The following is a 20,813-nucleotide window of genomic DNA, read 5'->3' on the forward strand; positions in this document are numbered from 1 at the left end:
TGGCTTCGTGTAGCCGTAGATACCTCCATCCCGGACGAGCCCCCATTTGTAGAAACCTAGGGAAAAATATTGAGGGACCCAACGGGAATCGAACCCGGGACCTTCGGCTTAGCAAGCCGAGGCTTTGCGCGCTACACCAACCACTCCCTCACTATTCTCCCTTGTCAGTTTCCTATTTGGGTATGGAGGCCCCGATACTACAATTGTTTATTTGAAATTTGAAAGAAATTAACAGTGAAGACTTTCTACTTCCAAAAGTGTCTGGAGAATTGCAAAAGTTAGGGAAAAAAAATCCAGCAGAAACGTAAAAAGAGATAAAAGTGATAAGAGGAAAAAGGAAATGAAAGACTGCTGAGTTTGATAAAAAAAAAGAAAAAGGTGGACTGGTACGTTTAATATTACGCATCTTTACACGTGTGTCTGTCCAGGATGAACGACAATCTCCTGGCAGGAAATTAAACGTGAAAAATTGAAAACTCGCCGAGCGGAAGCAGACGTCTCTACTGCGCGGTGATGAACCGTGCAAGAGGAATTAGATGGACAAGAGGAACGCATTATCTGCAAATGACCGCTGCTTTCACGATTATCTCGTCCATGTGTGTGTGTGTGATTGTGAAACGGTTTGTAATCGGGGAAACTAGGAGAGATGAACAAACACAGGGTAGAATTTTTCCTGGCGAACAGTTCTTCCTGCTCTGACTAATTCAAGTGGTACCAGACGGTAAATTAATCGGATAATTGAAACGGTTCAGCGTAATTGGTGTCGCGATTATCCAAACAGTCTTATCAATTAATTCTTCGAACGTAAAATGACAACGAAAATAGAAAAGAAAGAAATTCAAGTAAAAAAAAAAAAAGTAAGATTATTCGAAGCGTAAAAATTGTAGGAGTAGTCGGTATAATTTCTAAGTGGTGGAATATTTTGCTTATGTACACCACTTGTACGCAACACATCGCCTGGTGTAACTAGCACACGCTTGTCATCCACACTTTTTCCGCGTGTCGAGTGTCATCAACAGATTTTCCAAGCTCCGCTTACGCGTGTAGCAGGCGAGCGTTCCATTTCGAGTTAACTGACTCTCGATCATATGTACGTCATCCGGTTGGCCACTGGATGAAACACAATGATTCCGCGGCGTGAACTAAATAAACGAGGTTAGGAAACCATGGAAACCAGCGTTTCTAATCGAAAATTTAGGAATAAAAGAGCAAAGTGCAGAGATGAAAGACTGAAGAGTAAAGAAAATTCGAGGTTAGGATGGAATAGGTTAGAAAATTTAGGGTCAGAGATTTGCGGAGTAAAAAGGTGCAGAAGTGAAAAACTGAAGAATAAAGAAAATTCGAGGTTAGGTTAGAAAATTTAAGGTCAGAGAATTTCAGAGTACAAAAGATAAGGCGCAGAGATGAATAATTGAAGAATAACAAAAATTCGAGGTTAGCTGAGAATAGGTTAGAAAATTTAGGAGTAGAAAAATAAAGTGGAAACATGAAAAATTGAAGAGTAAAAAGTATTCGAGGTTAAGTTGGAATAGGTTAGAAAAAAGTAAGGTGCAGGGACGAAAAACTGAAGAATAAAAAGAATTCGAGGTTAGGTTAGAATACCTTAAAAAATGCGAGGTCAGAGAAATTTCAGAATAAAAGAAGACAAGCTGCAGAGATGAAAAATCCACGAATATAAGAAATTCGAGGTTAGGTTCTGCCATCTTTATCTACGAATAATTTTCTCTGAATAATTCGTCGCTGTTGCAAGCCCGCGTCAACGATCTTTAATCGAAGAATTAAGAAGGGAAAAAATAAGAGACGAAAGATCGAGGAATGAAAGAAAAATTCGAGGTGAATAAGAAAGGGAAAACTCAGGGAAGAAAGGGGTCACCCGCACGAAAAGTCTCTCGAAATAACAGAAAGCTGCTCCCAACTTCCACCGCAGCTCGTTGATCACGTTACTTTTATACGAATGATTTTATACGAGGTGTTATTCCATTGTGTCCCTGGTAGTTTTAGTACTCCGCTCTTGGTTCCATAGTTTTTCACTTTACTCTTGGTCTCTTGTTTCACACGTTTATTTACGCCTCTTTTTGGCTTCCTCCTTCCTTCCACGAGTATCTTTTGTCCTCTTCTTGCTGTTTATCGCCAGCCATTTCCTTTGTTATTTTCAGTTTCTACATTCTATCTACGTCCCTAAAATTTCCTCTTTTGTCGTAACAGCTCTCTTCTTCCTTGTAATTGTCTCATGTTTATCGATCATTGTTACCATGATTTATATTTTATTCACATCGTACGCGTACTATTTTCCTCCACCTTTTTCTTTTTCTTCTTTGATCAATAATTCCCACCAGCCTCTCAATTTTCCTTCACTTTTCTCTCGTATTTCACAGTCGGTACACTTCATTCCATTCTCCTAAATTTCTTATTTTTTAATTTCTAATTTCTGATTTCTAATTTTCCAAATTTCTAATTTCGATGGACACGTAACTTTCGAGTTACACGGCGTAACACAGAGTTAAACAGCAATTCGTTTCACCGAAACAGGCGTCGACGGGGATAGCCAGAAAATTAGAACGTACAAACGGATCAGTGGAATGGGCTTACGTTATATCAGACAAGTAGAGCAGGTGTGAATATTGACAAACGTAACACCTGATCAGAGCAACAACAACAGGCTCGTGTTTTATCAAACAATTGGTGCTCGATTGTGCAAGTAATTAGTATAAGTGTGTTACGTCACTGGTTAAGTAGTAACGACACGGTGTGTAGTCAAACAAGTAGTACAGGACAACGCTTTGTCAGCCGGCTATCATAACCAGGAATGCGACCGCGCTGCACTTGCACACGAACGCGTGTAATTGTACAATGAATAGAGAACAGTTTCTAATTAAGGCAGAGGTGCAAGAAATCGCGTAATCGAGCAATTTATGCTAGTTAACTTTAGACAAACACAAACAGAACAGAAATCACGCAACGTCCACTTGAATCCTTCTTTTCTTCTCTGAAACGACGTGGAATTATTCGACAGGAAAAATGGAAACGTTTATATACCAACTATAATTAATTAGATAAAATACAAACAAATTGTTTCCCGTTATTTAAAACAACGATCAAATGTTTGTTAAAACCATCGAATTACAAAATCACAGAGAACTCGCCGATATTTCAAAATTTCCATTTTCCAAATATTTCAATTATTTTCCCAATCACTTCATGCCAAGAATGCCAATTTATATTCACTTCTTTTTTCGCTCGCTGCATTAATAAACACCTAGTCGAACAATTTTCCAACAATTTTCGAACAAATTGTCAACTATACACAACAGGTTGAAAAATTGACAACTTAGAGCTGGGAATAATTAAAAATATCGATCTACCCTGTGTTCTTCCACAACGGCTTAATATATTTTCATCGGTCAGTTTACAAAAATAAATATCGTCCAATTCTCCGGGTGTTCGAAATCCAACGGAATAAAACGGCGTTTTCCCAATTCCAACGGGAAACTTCCTGCTCGCGAAAGTTTATCCGCTCGATTTTACTATCAATTAGCGAATTTAAAACGAGCCAGCTCGCGAGCTTCGAACCCATTAAGCGTTAATGTAAATCATTCTCACGGCAAACATCACGCTCGTCGACGTGTTTAATCCCGCCCGCCCTGTTTATTATACCTCCCGGAAACGTTCGGATGTGCCCGGTGCTAAACGAACGATCGACGAACCTGATCGAAAACGCAGCTTGTGAAACATTCGCCGACGCATCGAAAATCGAAATGGAAATTTCTCTAGCGCTCATTCTCCAATTTTTCTTTTTTCTACATTTACGCGTACACGTGCGACACCTGTACATGCAAATTTTTCCATTATTCTCCTTTGTTATGCTCGAAATGTAGTTCGACCCTGGGATGTTGACGTAAATTTTGCGTGACGTTAATATTAACGTAAGGTACTTTATGTTTGAATTTTTTTTTCGATAATTTTATTAACAGTAAAATTATGAAGATTGCGTAGGAACCGACGACGGAAAAATATTGAGGGACCCAACGGGAATCGAACCCGGGACCTCAGGTTGGCAAGCCGAGGCTTTGCGCGCTACGCCAACCACTCCCTCTCTATTCTCCCTTAGAGGTTTCCTATTTGAGTATGGAGGCCCCCCGATACTACACTCGGCCGTTCTGAACTGACGTTCGCCCTCGAATGTCCTCAGTGCAACACAACTCAACATTTTAGGGCACACTCCCCCACACAGTGGCACACAGCCGAAACAACGCATTTTTGGGAGACGTGCAACCCTCAACATGTTTTCATCGCTCACCTCCTCCTGGCTTCGTGTAGCCGTAGATACCTCCATCCCGGACGAGCCCCCATTTGTAGGAACCTAGGGAAAAATATTGAGGGACCCAAACGGGAATCGAACCCGGGACCTTCGGCTTTGCGCGCTACCCTCTCTATTCTCCCGTGCCGGTTTCCTATTTTTGGGTATGGAGGCCCCGATACTACACTCGGCCATCCTCAACTGACATTCGCCCTCGAATGTCCTAAAGTTCAACACCTCAACAACTCAATACCTTTCGGGCACACTCCCCCACACAGTGGCACACAGCCGAAACGACGCAATTTGGGAGACGTGCAAACTCTCGACATGTTCTTCATCGCACAACTCCTGGCTTCGTGTAGCCGTAGATACCTCCATCCCGGACGAGCCCCCATTTGTAGAAACCTAGGGAAAAATATTGAGGGACCCAACGGGAATCGAACCCGGGACCTTCGGCTTAGCAAGCCGAGGCTTTGCGCGCTACACCAACCACTCCCTCACTATTCTCCCTTGTCAGTTTCCTATTTGGGTATGGAGGCCCCGATACTACAATTGTTTATTTGAAATTTGAAAGAAATTAACAGTGAAGACTTTCTACTTCCAAAAGTGTCTGGAGAATTGCAAAAGTTAGGGAAAAAAAATCCAGCAGAAACGTAAAAAGAGATAAAAGTGATAAGAGGAAAAAGGAAATGAAAGACTGCTGAGTTTGATAAAAAAAAAGAAAAAGGTGGACTGGTACGTTTAATATTACGCATCTTTACACGTGTGTCTGTCCAGGATGAACGACAATCTCCTGGCAGGAAATTAAACGTGAAAAATTGAAAACTCGCCGAGCGGAAGCAGACGTCTCTACTGCGCGGTGATGAACCGTGCAAGAGGAATTAGATGGACAAGAGGAACGCATTATCTGCAAATGACCGCTGCTTTCACGATTATCTCGTCCATGTGTGTTTGTGTGATTGTGAAACGGTTTGTAATCGGGGAAACTAGGAGAGATGAACAAACACAGGGTAGAATTTTTCCTGGCGAACAGTTCTTCCTGCTCTGACTAATTCAAGTGGTACCAGACGGTAAATTAATCGGATAATTGAAACGGTTCAGCGTAATTGGTGTCGCGATTATCCAAACAGTCTTATCAATTAATTCTTCGAACGTAAAATGACAACGAAAATAGAAAAGAAAGAAATTCAAGTAAAAAAAAAAAAAGTAAGATTATTCGAAGCGTAAAAATTGTAGGAGTAGTCGGTATAATTTCTAAGTGGTGGAATATTTTGCTTATGTACACCACTTGTACGCAACACATCGCCTGGTGTAACTAGCACACGCTTGTCATCCACACTTTTTCCGCGTGTCGAGTGTCATCAACAGATTTTCCAAGCTCCGCTTACGCGTGTAGCAGGCGAGCGTTCCATTTCGAGTTAACTGACTCTCGATCATATGTACGTCATCCGGTTGGCCACTGGATGAAACACAATGATTCCGCGGCGTGAACTAAATAAACGAGGTTAGGAAACCATGGAAACCAGCGTTTCTAATCGAAAATTTAGGAATAAAAGAGCAAAGTGCAGAGATGAAAGACTGAAGAGTAAAGAAAATTCGAGGTTAGGGTGGAATAGGTTAGAAAATTTAGGGTCAGAGATTTGCGGAGTAAAAAGGTGCAGAAGTGAAAAACTGAAGAATAAAGAAAATTCGAGGTTAGGTTAGAAAATTTAAGGTCAGAGAATTTCAGAGTACAAAAGATAAGGCGCAGAGATGAATAATTGAAGAATAACAAAAATTCGAGGTTAGCTGAGAATAGGTTAGAAAATTTAGGAGTAGAAAAATAAAGTGGAAACATGAAAAATTGAAGAGTAAAAAGTATTCGAGGTTAAGTTGGAATAGGTTAGAAAAAAGTAAGGTGCAGGGACGAAAAACTGAAGAATAAAAAGAATTCGAGGTTAGGTTAGAATACCTTAAAAAATGCGAGGTCAGAGAAATTTCAGAATAAAAGAAGACAAGCTGCAGAGATGAAAAATCCACGAATATAAGAAATTCGAGGTTAGGTTCTGCCATCTTTATCTACGAATAATTTTCTCTGAATAATTCGTCGCTGTTGCAAGCCCGCGTCAACGATCTTTAATCGAAGAATTAAGAAGGGAAAAAATAAGAGACGAAAGATCGAGGAATGAAAGAAAAATTCGAGGTGAATAAGAAAGGGAAAACTCAGGGAAGAAAGGGGTCACCCGAACGAAAAGTCTCTCGAAATAACAGAAAGCTGCTCCCAACTTCCACCGCAGCTCGTTGATCACGTTACTTTTATACGAATGATTTTATACGAGGTGTTATTCCATTGTGTCCCTGGTAGTTTTAGTACTCCGCTCTTGGTTCCATAGTTTTTCACTTTACTCTTGGTCTCTTGTTTCACACGTTTATTTACGCCTCTTTTTGGCTTCCTCCTTCCTTCCACGAGTATCTTTTGTCCTCTTCTTGCTGTTTATCGCCAGCCATTTCCTTTGTTATTTTCAGTTTCTACATTCTATCTACGTCCCTAAAATTTCCTCTTTTGTCGTAACAGCTCTCTTCTTCCTTGTAATTGTCTCATGTTTATCGATCATTGTTACCATGATTTATATTTTATTCACATCGTACGCGTACTATTTTCCTCCACCTTTTTCTTTTTCTTCTTTGATCAATAATTCCCACCAGCCTCTCAATTTTCCTTCACTTTTCTCTCGTATTTCACAGTCGGTACACTTCATTCCATTCCCTTCACTTTCCCCGTATTCCATTTTTCACTGTTTACTTTTATTCACACCTATTTTTATTCCTTCTAGCCTTCAATTTTATCTCTTCATCTCCTCCAGCGTCTCTCGTCGTATTCTTCATTTCTAGCCACTTCGTCGCAATCATTGTCACTTAATACTTATATTTCATTTTTATATTTATTTTGTATGAATTTTTAAGGAAAGGTTGACAATGTTACTTTATTCTCTTCACTTATTTCTTCGTTTACATTTCTATCGACGTTACTATTTTTATCTTCGTTCCTTCCTCTTTCTTCACCGTAGTTTCTTCCCTTCCTGTGTCTCTTCCACCCATCGATCCCCTTTCTTCTCTTCTAATTCACAAATTCTTCCCTCCAGCTCATCCTTTTACCTTTCCCACCCCACCTTTTCTCCTTGCTTTTGTGCATCGTTACATTTATTCGTTACCGATCCCCACCCACTCCTCCTCATTTCTCCTTGAACAGCGAAACACGCAGACTTCCCCATTGCGTCTTTAATCGATCATCGTGTATCGAAGCGCGGATGGAAACGGGTGAATTTCGACGGATAGGAATGAAGAGAGAAGATTCGACGTCTGAATGAGTGAAAAGCGAAGAGTACACAGCAAAGAGAAACGTTTCGGGGATGAACACGAACGGAAAGGGGTTGCTTTCCCTTTGAATTCTTCCAACTTCTTTGCGGCTTCGAACTGCTACTGAGTTCTCTTCTGTTTCGATGTTCGACTCTGATCGATGCGTCTGGAGCTTGTGGAAGGGGAACGAGAGGTGGAAGTAATGCTTTTTGAAAATCTTAGGGGTTGATGAGGTCGCGTACTTCTAATCTCTCCATTTTGCAACGTCTTTTGTTAAAAGTTATTTCAGTAAACGTGGAAACTTCTTTTCATGGTTGTATTATTTAAAAAAAAATATTAGCGGAGTATAGCTATAGGACCATTATAATTTTCAAGCATTTTTCTGTTTTAAGTATTAAGTATTAAGAATATACACTTATACACTGTTTTCAAATTTTTTTTTTTCGAACAATTTTCCAACAATTTTCGAACAAATTGTCAACTATACACAACAGGTTGAAAAATTGACAACTTAGAGCTGGGAATAATTAAAAATATCGATCTACCCTGTGTTCTTCCACAACGGCTTAATATATTTTCATCGGTCAGTTTACAAAAATAAATATCGTCCAATTCTCCGGGTGTTCGAAATCCAACGGAATAAAACGGCGTTTTCCCAATTCCAACGGGAAACTTCCTGCTCGCGAAAGTTTATCCGCTCGATTTTACTATCAATTAGCGAATTTAAAACGAGCCAGCTCGCGAGCTTCGAACCCATTAAGCGTTAATGTAAATCATTCTCACGGCAAACATCACGCTCGTCGACGTGTTTAATCCCGCCCGCCCTGTTTATTATACCTCCCGGAAACGTTCGGATGTGCCCGGTGCTAAACGAACGATCGACGAACCTGATCGAAAACGCAGCTTGTGAAACATTCGCCGACGCATCGAAAATCGAAATGGAAATTTCTCTAGCGCTCATTCTCCAATTTTTCTTTTTTCTACATTTACGCGTACACGTGCGACACCTGTACATGCAAATTTTTCCATTATTCTCCTTTGTTATGCTCGAAATGTAGTTCGACCCTGGGATGTTGACGTAAATTTTGCGTGACGTTAATATTAACGTAAGGTACTTTATGTTTGAATTTTTTTTTCGATAATTTTATTAACAGTAAAATTATGAAGATTGCGTAGGAACCGACGACGGAAAAATATTGAGGGACCCAACGGGAATCGAACCCGGGACCTCAGGTTGGCAAGCCGAGGCTTTGCGCGCTACGCCAACCACTCCCTCTCTATTCTCCCTTAGAGGTTTCCTATTTGAGTATGGAGGCCCCCCGATACTACACTCGGCCGTTCTGAACTGACGTTCGCCCTCGAATGTCCTCAGTGCAACACAACTCAACATTTTAGGGCACACTCCCCCACACAGTGGCACACAGCCGAAACAACGCATTTTTGGGAGACGTGCAACCCTCAACATGTTTTCATCGCTCACCTCCTCCTGGCTTCGTGTAGCCGTAGATACCTCCATCCCGGACGAGCCCCCATTTGTAGGAACCTAGGGAAAAATATTGAGGGACCCAAACGGGAATCGAACCCGGGACCTTCGGCTTTGCGCGCTACCCTCTCTATTCTCCCGTGCCGGTTTCCTATTTTTGGGTATGGAGGCCCCGATACTACACTCGGCCATCCTCAACTGACATTCGCCCTCGAATGTCCTAAAGTTCAACACCTCAACAACTCAATACCTTTCGGGCACACTCCCCCACACAGTGGCACACAGCCGAAACGACGCAATTTGGGAGACGTGCAAACTCTCGACATGTTCTTCATCGCACAACTCCTGGCTTCGTGTAGCCGTAGATACCTCCATCCCGGACGAGCCCCCATTTGTAGAAACCTAGGGAAAAATATTGAGGGACCCAACGGGAATCGAACCCGGGACCTTCGGCTTAGCAAGCCGAGGCTTTGCGCGCTACACCAACCACTCCCTCACTATTCTCCCTTGTCAGTTTCCTATTTGGGTATGGAGGCCCCGATACTACAATTGTTTATTTGAAATTTGAAAGAAATTAACAGTGAAGACTTTCTACTTCCAAAAGTGTCTGGAGAATTGCAAAAGTTAGGGAAAAAAAATCCAGCAGAAACGTAAAAAGAGATAAAAGTGATAAGAGGAAAAAGGAAATGAAAGACTGCTGAGTTTGATAAAAAAAAAGAAAAAGGTGGACTGGTACGTTTAATATTACGCATCTTTACACGTGTGTCTGTCCAGGATGAACGACAATCTCCTGGCAGGAAATTAAACGTGAAAAATTGAAAACTCGCCGAGCGGAAGCAGACGTCTCTACTGCGCGGTGATGAACCGTGCAAGAGGAATTAGATGGACAAGAGGAACGCATTATCTGCAAATGACCGCTGCTTTCACGATTATCTCGTCCATGTGTGTTTGTGTGATTGTGAAACGGTTTGTAATCGGGGAAACTAGGAGAGATGAACAAACACAGGGTAGAATTTTTCCTGGCGAACAGTTCTTCCTGCTCTGACTAATTCAAGTGGTACCAGACGGTAAATTAATCGGATAATTGAAACGGTTCAGCGTAATTGGTGTCGCGATTATCCAAACAGTCTTATCAATTAATTCTTCGAACGTAAAATGACAACGAAAATAGAAAAGAAAGAAATTCAAGTAAAAAAAAAAAAAGTAAGATTATTCGAAGCGTAAAAATTGTAGGAGTAGTCGGTATAATTTCTAAGTGGTGGAATATTTTGCTTATGTACACCACTTGTACGCAACACATCGCCTGGTGTAACTAGCACACGCTTGTCATCCACACTTTTTCCGCGTGTCGAGTGTCATCAACAGATTTTCCAAGCTCCGCTTACGCGTGTAGCAGGCGAGCGTTCCATTTCGAGTTAACTGACTCTCGATCATATGTACGTCATCCGGTTGGCCACTGGATGAAACACAATGATTCCGCGGCGTGAACTAAATAAACGAGGTTAGGAAACCATGGAAACCAGCGTTTCTAATCGAAAATTTAGGAATAAAAGAGCAAAGTGCAGAGATGAAAGACTGAAGAGTAAAGAAAATTCGAGGTTAGGGTGGAATAGGTTAGAAAATTTAGGGTCAGAGATTTGCGGAGTAAAAAGGTGCAGAAGTGAAAAACTGAAGAATAAAGAAAATTCGAGGTTAGGTTAGAAAATTTAAGGTCAGAGAATTTCAGAGTACAAAAGATAAGGCGCAGAGATGAATAATTGAAGAATAACAAAAATTCGAGGTTAGCTGAGAATAGGTTAGAAAATTTAGGAGTAGAAAAATAAAGTGGAAACATGAAAAATTGAAGAGTAAAAAGTATTCGAGGTTAAGTTGGAATAGGTTAGAAAAAAGTAAGGTGCAGGGACGAAAAACTGAAGAATAAAAAGAATTCGAGGTTAGGTTAGAATACCTTAAAAAATGCGAGGTCAGAGAAATTTCAGAATAAAAGAAGACAAGCTGCAGAGATGAAAAATCCACGAATATAAGAAATTCGAGGTTAGGTTCTGCCATCTTTATCTACGAATAATTTTCTCTGAATAATTCGTCGCTGTTGCAAGCCCGCGTCAACGATCTTTAATCGAAGAATTAAGAAGGGAAAAAATAAGAGACGAAAGATCGAGGAATGAAAGAAAAATTCGAGGTGAATAAGAAAGGGAAAACTCAGGGAAGAAAGGGGTCACCCGAACGAAAAGTCTCTCGAAATAACAGAAAGCTGCTCCCAACTTCCACCGCAGCTCGTTGATCACGTTACTTTTATACGAATGATTTTATACGAGGTGTTATTCCATTGTGTCCCTGGTAGTTTTAGTACTCCGCTCTTGGTTCCATAGTTTTTCACTTTACTCTTGGTCTCTTGTTTCACACGTTTATTTACGCCTCTTTTTGGCTTCCTCCTTCCTTCCACGAGTATCTTTTGTCCTCTTCTTGCTGTTTATCGCCAGCCATTTCCTTTGTTATTTTCAGTTTCTACATTCTATCTACGTCCCTAAAATTTCCTCTTTTGTCGTAACAGCTCTCTTCTTCCTTGTAATTGTCTCATGTTTATCGATCATTGTTACCATGATTTATATTTTATTCACATCGTACGCGTACTATTTTCCTCCACCTTTTTCTTTTTCTTCTTTGATCAATAATTCCCACCAGCCTCTCAATTTTCCTTCACTTTTCTCTCGTATTTCACAGTCGGTACACTTCATTCCATTCCCTTCACTTTCCCCGTATTCCATTTTTCACTGTTTACTTTTATTCACACCTATTTTTATTCCTTCTAGCATTCAATTTTATCTCTTCATCTCCTCCAGCGTCTCTCGTCGTATTCTTCATTTCTAGCCACTTCGTCGCAATCATTGTCACTTAATACTTATATTTCATTTTTATATTTATTTTGTATGAATTTTTAAGGAAAGATTGACAATGTTACTTTATTCTCTTCACTTATTTCTTCGTTTACATTTCTATCGACGTTACTATTTTTATCTTCGTTTCTTCCTCTTTCTTCACCGTAGTTTCTTCCCTTCCTGTGTCTCTTCCACCCATCGATCCCCTTTCTTCTCTTCTAATTCACAAATTCTTCCCTCCAGCTCATCCTTTTACCTTTCCCACCCCACCTTTTCTCCTTGCTTTTGTGCATCGTTACATTTATTCGTTACCGATCCCCACCCACTCCTCCTCATTTCTCCTTGAACAGCGAAACACGCAGACTTCCCCATTGCGTCTTTAATCGATCATCGTGTATCGAAGCGCGGATGGAAACGGGTGAATTTCGACGGATAGGAATGAAGAGAGAAGATTCGACGTCTGAATGAGTGAAAAGCGAAGAGTACACAGCAAAGAGAAACGTTTCGGGGATGAACACGAACGGAAAGGGGTTGCTTTCCCTTTGAATTCTTCCAACTTCTTTGCGGCTTCGAACTGCTACTGAGTTCTCTTCTGTTTCGATGTTCGACTCTGATCGATGCGTCTGGAGCTTGTGGAAGGGGAACGAGAGGTGGAAGTAATGCTTTTTGAAAATCTTAGGGGTTGATGAGGTCGCGTACTTCTAATCTCTCCATTTTGCAACGTCTTTTGTTAAAAGTTATTTCAGTAAACGTGGAAACTTCTTTTCATGGTTGTATTATTTAAAAAAAAATATTAGCGGAGTATAGCTATAGGACCATTATAATTTTCAAGCATTTTTCTGTTTTAAGTATTAAGTATTAAGAATATACACTTATACACTGTTTTCAAATTTTTTTTTTTTCAATACATACATATACATAGTTTTCCTTAATTCTAACACTGCTGAAAGAAAGTAAGTGAATTAACTGAAGAAGAGTATCAGAGGAACGCAGAGAACGTTTGAAGTTTTGGAAAGAGTAAGACACCACCGTTGAGAAATTTGGAAGAATAGTAGAGAGAGAGACCTTTGAATTTGGAAAGACAGAGAGAGACCTTTGAATTTGGAAAGAACAGTTGGAGAGAGACCTCAGAATTTGGAAAGAACAGAATAGACACAGAGAAATTCAAGCCCCGAATTTTGGAAAGAGTAAGACACCACCGTTGAGAAATTTGGAAGAATAGTAGTAGAGAGAGACCTTTGAATTTGGAAAGACAGAGAGAGACCTTTGAATTTGGAAAGAACAGCTGGAGAGAGACCTCAGAATTTGGAAAGAACAGAATAGACACAGAGAAATTCAAGCCCCGAATTAATACATCAAACCAGAGAAAAACGGTCACCCATCCCATCTAATGTCGCGAACGAATGTATCTTCACTTTGATATCGACTCTACCTCGACCAAACGTCCCTGCCAACGAGCCCCACAAGTACAATCTTCTAATACTATATTTAAGTACATTCTAATCACGTAATGAGAACAGAAAACCATGAAATTACATCAAGTACGAAGATAGTACTATAGTTTTCCACCAATTCTAACTAATTTCTCCATATATACACAGACAAATTCACAATGCTCTTTTAAACAACACAATTACCTTCTCAAAACTCTTAAAAATCTCAATGTTACTATACTCCCCAATACATTATTTTTCCAAACTTTCACAAAATGACTCTTTCACAAACACTACGTAAGAACAAATATCGCCCAAAAAGGAGAAATAACTTAATACAGAATATCGGTCAATGAAAATTCAATCGCCAAAATTTAACAACTCGAAATCAATTATTCCACTAAAATGGGAAATTTCATTTGCTATTTTCAGAAGTGTCAGTCACGTGTGAGCAATATAACAGCGCAGTTGGAACGATCAGAAAATTTTCTATGCCAGTCGACGTGTTAATTGATTTACAACTGAATATTTCTCCTAGTTTTTCCTGTTTTTTCAATTCTTCTGTCTAGAAAATGACCCGATCATTAACGCGTGACACGAGCGTATCGAGGAAGGCCCGAACGAGGGTGTTACGCTTTCCCGTGGGACGTCTGGCTGCGGACAAACTTACTAGACGACCATTGGATAAGGAACATTTCAATTACCGGGAGGAAATGGTTTCCCCAGGTGCCACGGTTACGATATTGCCGGGCGTGCGGCATCAAGCTTCCAATAATACGGATCTTACGCGATCTCTACGCTTCTATCCCCCAGATAAATTCAACGAGGAATTTTCCCTTCGGATATTGCCGCGACAGTCACTTCGAATTCGACGAGTGTTTCATGAATGCACCACTTGGAAATTCTCGTTTTACATTTACGTCAAAATTTCTCCTCCCTTCGTTCTTCCTCTTTTAGCAAGAACGAAAGCAATTTTTCCTTTATTTCACGTGAAAGGATATTTTTGAACAAGATGATTTGTGGAAGCAATTTCTTTTCAGAGAAGCAGAACTTGCAACACGATGTATTTTGCTTTCAAAGTATCTCCACTTGTTCATTATCATTATTAACATAACCTTGGAACCTTCTGTTCTTTTGTAGAAAAAGGAAAATTCTCTGTGTAAATGTTAACACTTTTTTTTCGAACACTCTCTATACTTCAATATTTTCCCTTGTCTCTGTGGTCGACTTATGCAAAGTTTGTTTATCAAATTTAATTAAAAAATGAACAATTATTACGTAGTTATCTCTGTAATTACGTTTTCCAGCAAAAGAAAATCAGATTTTACCAGGCAAACTTTGATACAAGTGTCTAACAATCGCAGGAACGATATTTCAAGTAGAACAGGTCTACGATTAATCAGACAGTTCATACACAACCGAATTAAAGAATCTATCTGCTTAATTAATGATTAATTCAATGCCAGAGGGTGATGGATAGACAGTTTTTGGGTCATCGGTGTATATCTAATTGGGCAATTGCTGTGCCTAATTGCACAAGTAGAATAGCACAGCATGGGATCAGATAAGGGTAATAGAACAATGCTGGATTGGATAAATTGAACACACCGTCTGTTTCGTCTGACAAGATTCATAGAATCATACTATTCTACGATTTTCTCATAGATCAAAATCTAAATTAATTGCAATAATCACCATCTTCAATTAAATAACTTTCATTCGTTTCTTCCTTCAATATAAAAATATGCAAAATAATAAATAATATATTCAAAATCACCTGCTAAAAAATTCTATCATTTATATTCCATCCCAAAATTTTAAACTTTAGCTCCTTTTATTAACACGTTAAGCGCCAAGCATGTTTTGTCTTCCTTTCCGTTTAGCTCGCGATATACGATTCCACCGATATGCTGGCGGCCAGAGATCTGTGCAAGGTTGCGATAAGACTGCATGTGTTTTAATAATACTCGTTAAAATTATTTTTTGGTAACAGGTAATATTCAGGTACGTTCTTCTATGATCTCTAAATTATTTAAAATTTATTAATAGAATATAATTTTTTAAATTGTATATCGTCAGTCAACAGTGACTGACGCGGCCCGAACGAAAAGTATACTGTCAGTCACCGGTGACTGACATGGCGCTTAACGTGTTAAATAAAAATTATTCTTTGAAATTCTATCGTTCATTCCATCGCAAAATATAAAATATTAGTCCTTTTTAAAAAATAATTTGCAAATAATCTGTTACCGTCTCTTTTCGTAAATTAAAATTACTTTAAACCTTCTGATAAATGAAGTTTCCCGAAGTTACCACGGAGAAAAATAACGAAACAATCCCGTACAACGCGTACAAGACGCTATTACGTGAAACACAAGCAAAAGAAGATCCCTTTGATCGCTATTCTTCGACATATTAACGGTTCAGACGAGCAATATCAAGTTCCTCAGCGGCGTACACATATTTCGCCAATGGCCACCGGAAGTCTGGGGGGCTGGAAAACCGGCCGTTCGAAACTCCGGCAATTTACAGCGGCTCGGAACTTCTAAATCCCGACACGTTAATCCGCTTAGCCCTTTCTATCGCGTCGCGCACTCTTACGAATCGCGAATTTTCAGCTGAAAACGCGGATCTTACAAGCGGCGCGCGATAGCTGAAACGGAATTACCGGAAGCCGCGTCGCGCCGGGGAAAACCCGCCGGTACGAAAGTAGAGTAGTATGTACTCTACTACTGTGCACGCGTTTCCATAGAAGTACACCAGACACGGTGAAATATCCTTTGTGGATTCTCTCGCGATAAGATGAACGATCGACCCGAGACTTCAGAATTTATTTTTCACTGATTCTTTCACCTGTATGGAACTATTCTTCGGGAGCTTATTATCCGACGTCATTTTGTATTTGTGAATATTTTATTTAAACCTGCTGCTTTTTTTTTTTATTTCTGAAATTTGTAATTTTGCGATTTACCAACGTGGACTATTTTTTCGAAAGTTCGAGATCTGCATTTGCAAATATTTCATTTCTCTTATTGCATATTTCTTATTTCTGAAATTTGTAATTTTGCGATTCACCAACGTGGGCCAATTCGCGAAAGTTTGAGATTTCACGTGATTTTGTATTTGCAAATATTTTATTTCTCTTATTGCACACTTTTTATTTCTGAAATTTGTAATTTTGCGATTCACCAACGTGGGCCAATTCGCGAAAGTTTGAGATTTCACGTGATTTTGTATTTGCAAATATTCCATTTCACTGTCTGTTCTATATTTTTATATTTTCGAAATTTGTGATTTCGTGATTTATTAACGTGGGCCAATTCTCGAAAGTTTTTGATTTCACGTGATTCGGTATTTGTAAACATTCATTTCTCAAATTTGTAATTTCGCGATTTATTAACGCAAACTATGGCATACTTTTCATTTTTTAAATTTCCAAACTTCACAATACTTCACATTCGTAATTTCCTGTTTTATCAACCCAAAAACGATCAAACTTCATTACATTTTTGACTACTACCGAAAGTCGGACTTAATTTATAATTAAATTACTTTCAGTCTCTAAGGAACATCCGCTCTCTGACATGATTAATGCGGCTTTAGGTAGTTGTAAGACGATTGTTACGTGATTTACGTTTAAGTAGCTGTAAACTTGACGAATTTATACTGCCTTGCGATATTGTACCGCCTTTCGCATTTCGTCTAATGATTAATTATCTCGACGAAGATTATCATCGAACAAGTATTACAAAAAAGAAAAAAAAAAAATACAGAATTTCGACTGGAGTATGGAATTTTTTTTTCCGCTTCGTCTCATCTGTTCCGTTTAATTCCGCGTGTTTTTACGCAGAGCGAATGGAATTAAAGGTAGTTTCTACTTGCATTAATTGGCTCACCTTAGTCCAGGAACTGCGGTGACCGATCTCTGATCCGGACTGGTTATCCAGGTGACGTGCGGCGTTGGACTCCCATGAGCGGAGCAGCTTAGCTGGGAGCCTGTGGTATTGGAAAAGACCAGAGTACTTGGTGGCTCGAGAACGAACACCGGCCCTTGCTGACCAACCACGAGTTCGAGAATGCAGGCTGAGAACAGAGAGAAGATAGATGGAAGTGTTAATGGAGTTGGAATAATGGCAAGTCTCAGGAGTTTACGTCTGTGGAAAAAAATATTTCTCTGATAATTTGGTTCGTAATGTATTGGTTTGTGATCTTTTGCTCTGTACCATGTGGATTTTTGTGATATTTTGGTCTCTATTGTGTAATAGATTTTTGTAATTTTTTGGTCCATATTGTGTAACATATTTTTGTGAGACTTTGGTGTATATTGTGCGTTGAATTTTTGCAAAATTTTGGTGCATATTGTGTAATATATTTCTGTGAGACTTTGGTGTACATTGTGAGTTGAAATTTGGAAAAATGTTGGTCCACATTGCGCAATATATTTTTGTGAAATTTTGGTTCACATTATGTAGTATATTTGTGTGAAATTTTGGTGTATATTGTGCAATGAATTTTTGCAATATTTTGGTCTCTATTGAGTAATAGATTTTTGTGAGATTATGGTCTTGACTGTGTAATAATTTTTTGTAATATTTCGGTTCATATAGTGTAATATATTTTTGTGAGATTTTGGTCTCTATTGTACAATACATTTCTGTAATATTTGGTCTCTATTGTATAATATTTTTGTGCAATTTTTTGGTCCATATTCTGTAATATATTTTTGTGACATTTTGGTGTATATTCTGCAGTGAGTTCTTGCAATATTTTGGTCCATATTGTGTAATATATTTCTGTGAGACTTTGGTGTACACTGTGAGTTGAAATTTGGAAAACTGTTGGTCCACATTGTGTAATATATTTTTGTGAAATTTTGGTCCACATTATGTAGTATATTTGTGTGAAATTTTGGTGTATATTGTGCAATGAATTTTTGCAATATTTTTGTCTCTATTGTGTAATAGATTTTTGTGAGATTTTAGTCTCGACTGTGTAATATTTTTGTGCAATTTTTTGGTCCATATTGTGTAATATATTTTTGTGACAATTCGGTGTATATTCTGCGGTCGAGTTCTTGCAATATTTTGGTCCATATTGTGTAATATATTTTTGTGAGACTTTGGTGTATATTGTGCGTTGAATTTTTATAAAATTTTGGTCCATATTGTGTAATATATTTTTGTAAGACTGGTGTATATTGTGCGTTGAATTTTTGCAAAATTTTGGTCCATATTGTGTAATATATTTTTGTGAAATTTTAGGCTACGGGGGGTCGCGTCGTGCGTGGTTCGGGGCGCGTCGTATAATTAGGCGAAAAACGATTACGCTACAAAGCCAAGAATTGCGATCAATTTTCGTTCGAGCACTCAAACGGAACACACGTGTCCCATGAAAGGGTTAACGACGTATTCGGACATATTTAACGGAACTTAACAAGTGGCTGAAACAAAGAGAGACACCGAACACACACCCACACGAACTGACACACACGGTCCAGTGCACGTGCACTACAACAATAATTCAGAAACCGGAGAAATCAATTCCGGTAAGCCGAATTCGACCTACATTCCACATCGATTTGACACTACGGCCAGCCTGAGATTAAACGGCCTGGGAAGCGAGCGACCGCGTCATCGGCCCGCTGAAATATTTAATTCGAAATCCGCAGGATTAAAAATCGTTCTACGGAAAACGGTTCGAGTTCCTCTTGATTTATCACCCAATCATCTCGCTCATTCCACTCGTTACAACACAGTGTTACACACGATGTTTCTCTCCCTGTCTCTCTCTCTCTCGTACCTTCCGCAATAAAAGAATCCTGCGAACGGAAGAATCCGGTGGTTTTTCAGACAGAGGGAGCTTTTCTTACGCATTCGATTTTTTTCTCTTTATTTCTAATGGCACAGGGAGGAGAGCGGTGATTTGGAAATGGAGATTGCTTCTTTGCACAGAGGATAAGAGGCTTTCTGTATTTTAGCTAAATAAGTGGTTTGCATGGTAACGAGAATTTTTTGCCACTCCTTTTAAACAGCAGCTTCTTTTGAATTTATCTTAAGAGGGGATATACTGTTCCTTTTCTTTTTTTTTTATTTGGTTCTGCAGGTTTGCTTTAATCGCGGGCAATCTTTTTCGTTATCCCCAAGGAAATTTTTGTGTCGATAGGAATTTTTATTTGTATTTTTGGGTCGAAATTTTTGCTTTTCTCTTTTGTAATCTTCCAACACAACAATTTTCTAAATTTTCGCTTTTGTAATCTTCGAACACAGCAATTTTCCAAATTTTCTGCAAGGCTCTCTTTATATCGCCAGGATTTTTTTGATTTTTTGAAAAATTTGTTTCTACCCTCGTTACTTAATAATTTTCGAAAAATGCACCGATAAAATTTATTGGAAATTTTTCAATTTTAAAGTACGCTCTTCAGGCAATTTTTCCAAGAATTATTTTTAATATACACAGAGCTCTGTTTCAAATTGTACAACGCAAAGTTTAATTTTGCACGTTTCAATTTTATCAATTTTAATTAGTCATCTCTATAATCGATTGTTTTCACGAAGCTCCAGAAATGTTTCGTGCTACTTCTAATAAAAGACTGTTCACCCTAGTCACAGACAGGTAGCAAATTATTCCGTTCAGTAGTCGAAAATGGAGGTTCGATTTCAGCATTTAAATATAGTCGTCCCGGATCGATAACTGTGACGCTCCTGCAGGATCTTCCAGCCACGAGGCTCCACTTTAAATATTGAGAGCCTTTCATACCGTTTCAGTGTTTTCCATTACTATTCTGTACCGAGCTTTGTTCTTAACAACTCAAAATTTGGTTTCCCGGAATCTTAGAAATTGCTATCAGGTATGGTCCACGATTTTTAGTGTCAACGACCTTTTAAGAGTGGCATTTCGAGACCTGCAGAGATCCACTTTGCAAAATTTTTAGTATCTGTAGTTAAGGATTCGAAAGTTTATATTGTGGCGACCGCCACGGGGGGCCACGCACTTAGGCCTGGCGACTCTTGGCCCGCGAAGAATCGAGAGATGTTTTTCTAAACACGCCACGCCACTGTCACGCCAGACAATGAACGTGTTAATAAGTAAATGTTCAAATTATGTCGTGTTTTATGTCATTTTCATCAGTAAAATTAAAAAAGTTGATATTTAAATCGCTTGGTTGCCTCGACTCACGTTTCATCCTTATCTTTTATTCGCTGTCCTTGTCTACGTTCGGCAAACTACAAAGGCGGGCGCGAGGCTCGAAAACGTAGTCCCTGACTCTACAAGTGTCAGGTTTAGCTTCCTTGCGGACTGACACTTGTGGAGAATTTACTGTAGTTGTTTTGTCCTCCTAATCACGGAGGTGGTCCTTCGAAGGCGAACCTATTAGATTTACTCGGGGC

At 39.2% G+C, this 20,813-nt stretch overlaps 1 protein-coding gene across 1 annotated transcript in view; it reads right to left on the reverse strand.

Moving 5' to 3' along the window:
* LOC108570726 (Down syndrome cell adhesion molecule-like protein Dscam2) overlaps positions 1-20,813 on the reverse strand; it is a 156,148-nt gene that overhangs the window by 63,117 nt on the left and 72,218 nt on the right. The window contains 1 exon segment of the mRNA XM_017932627.1: positions 17,322-17,508. Coding sequence (XP_017788116.1) covers positions 17,322-17,508 — 187 coding nt within the window.

This window comes from Habropoda laboriosa, unplaced genomic scaffold (genome assembly GCF_001263275.1).
Source record: "Habropoda laboriosa isolate 0110345459 unplaced genomic scaffold, ASM126327v1 scaffold87, whole genome shotgun sequence".
Taxonomy (NCBI): domain Eukaryota; kingdom Metazoa; phylum Arthropoda; class Insecta; order Hymenoptera; family Apidae; genus Habropoda; species Habropoda laboriosa.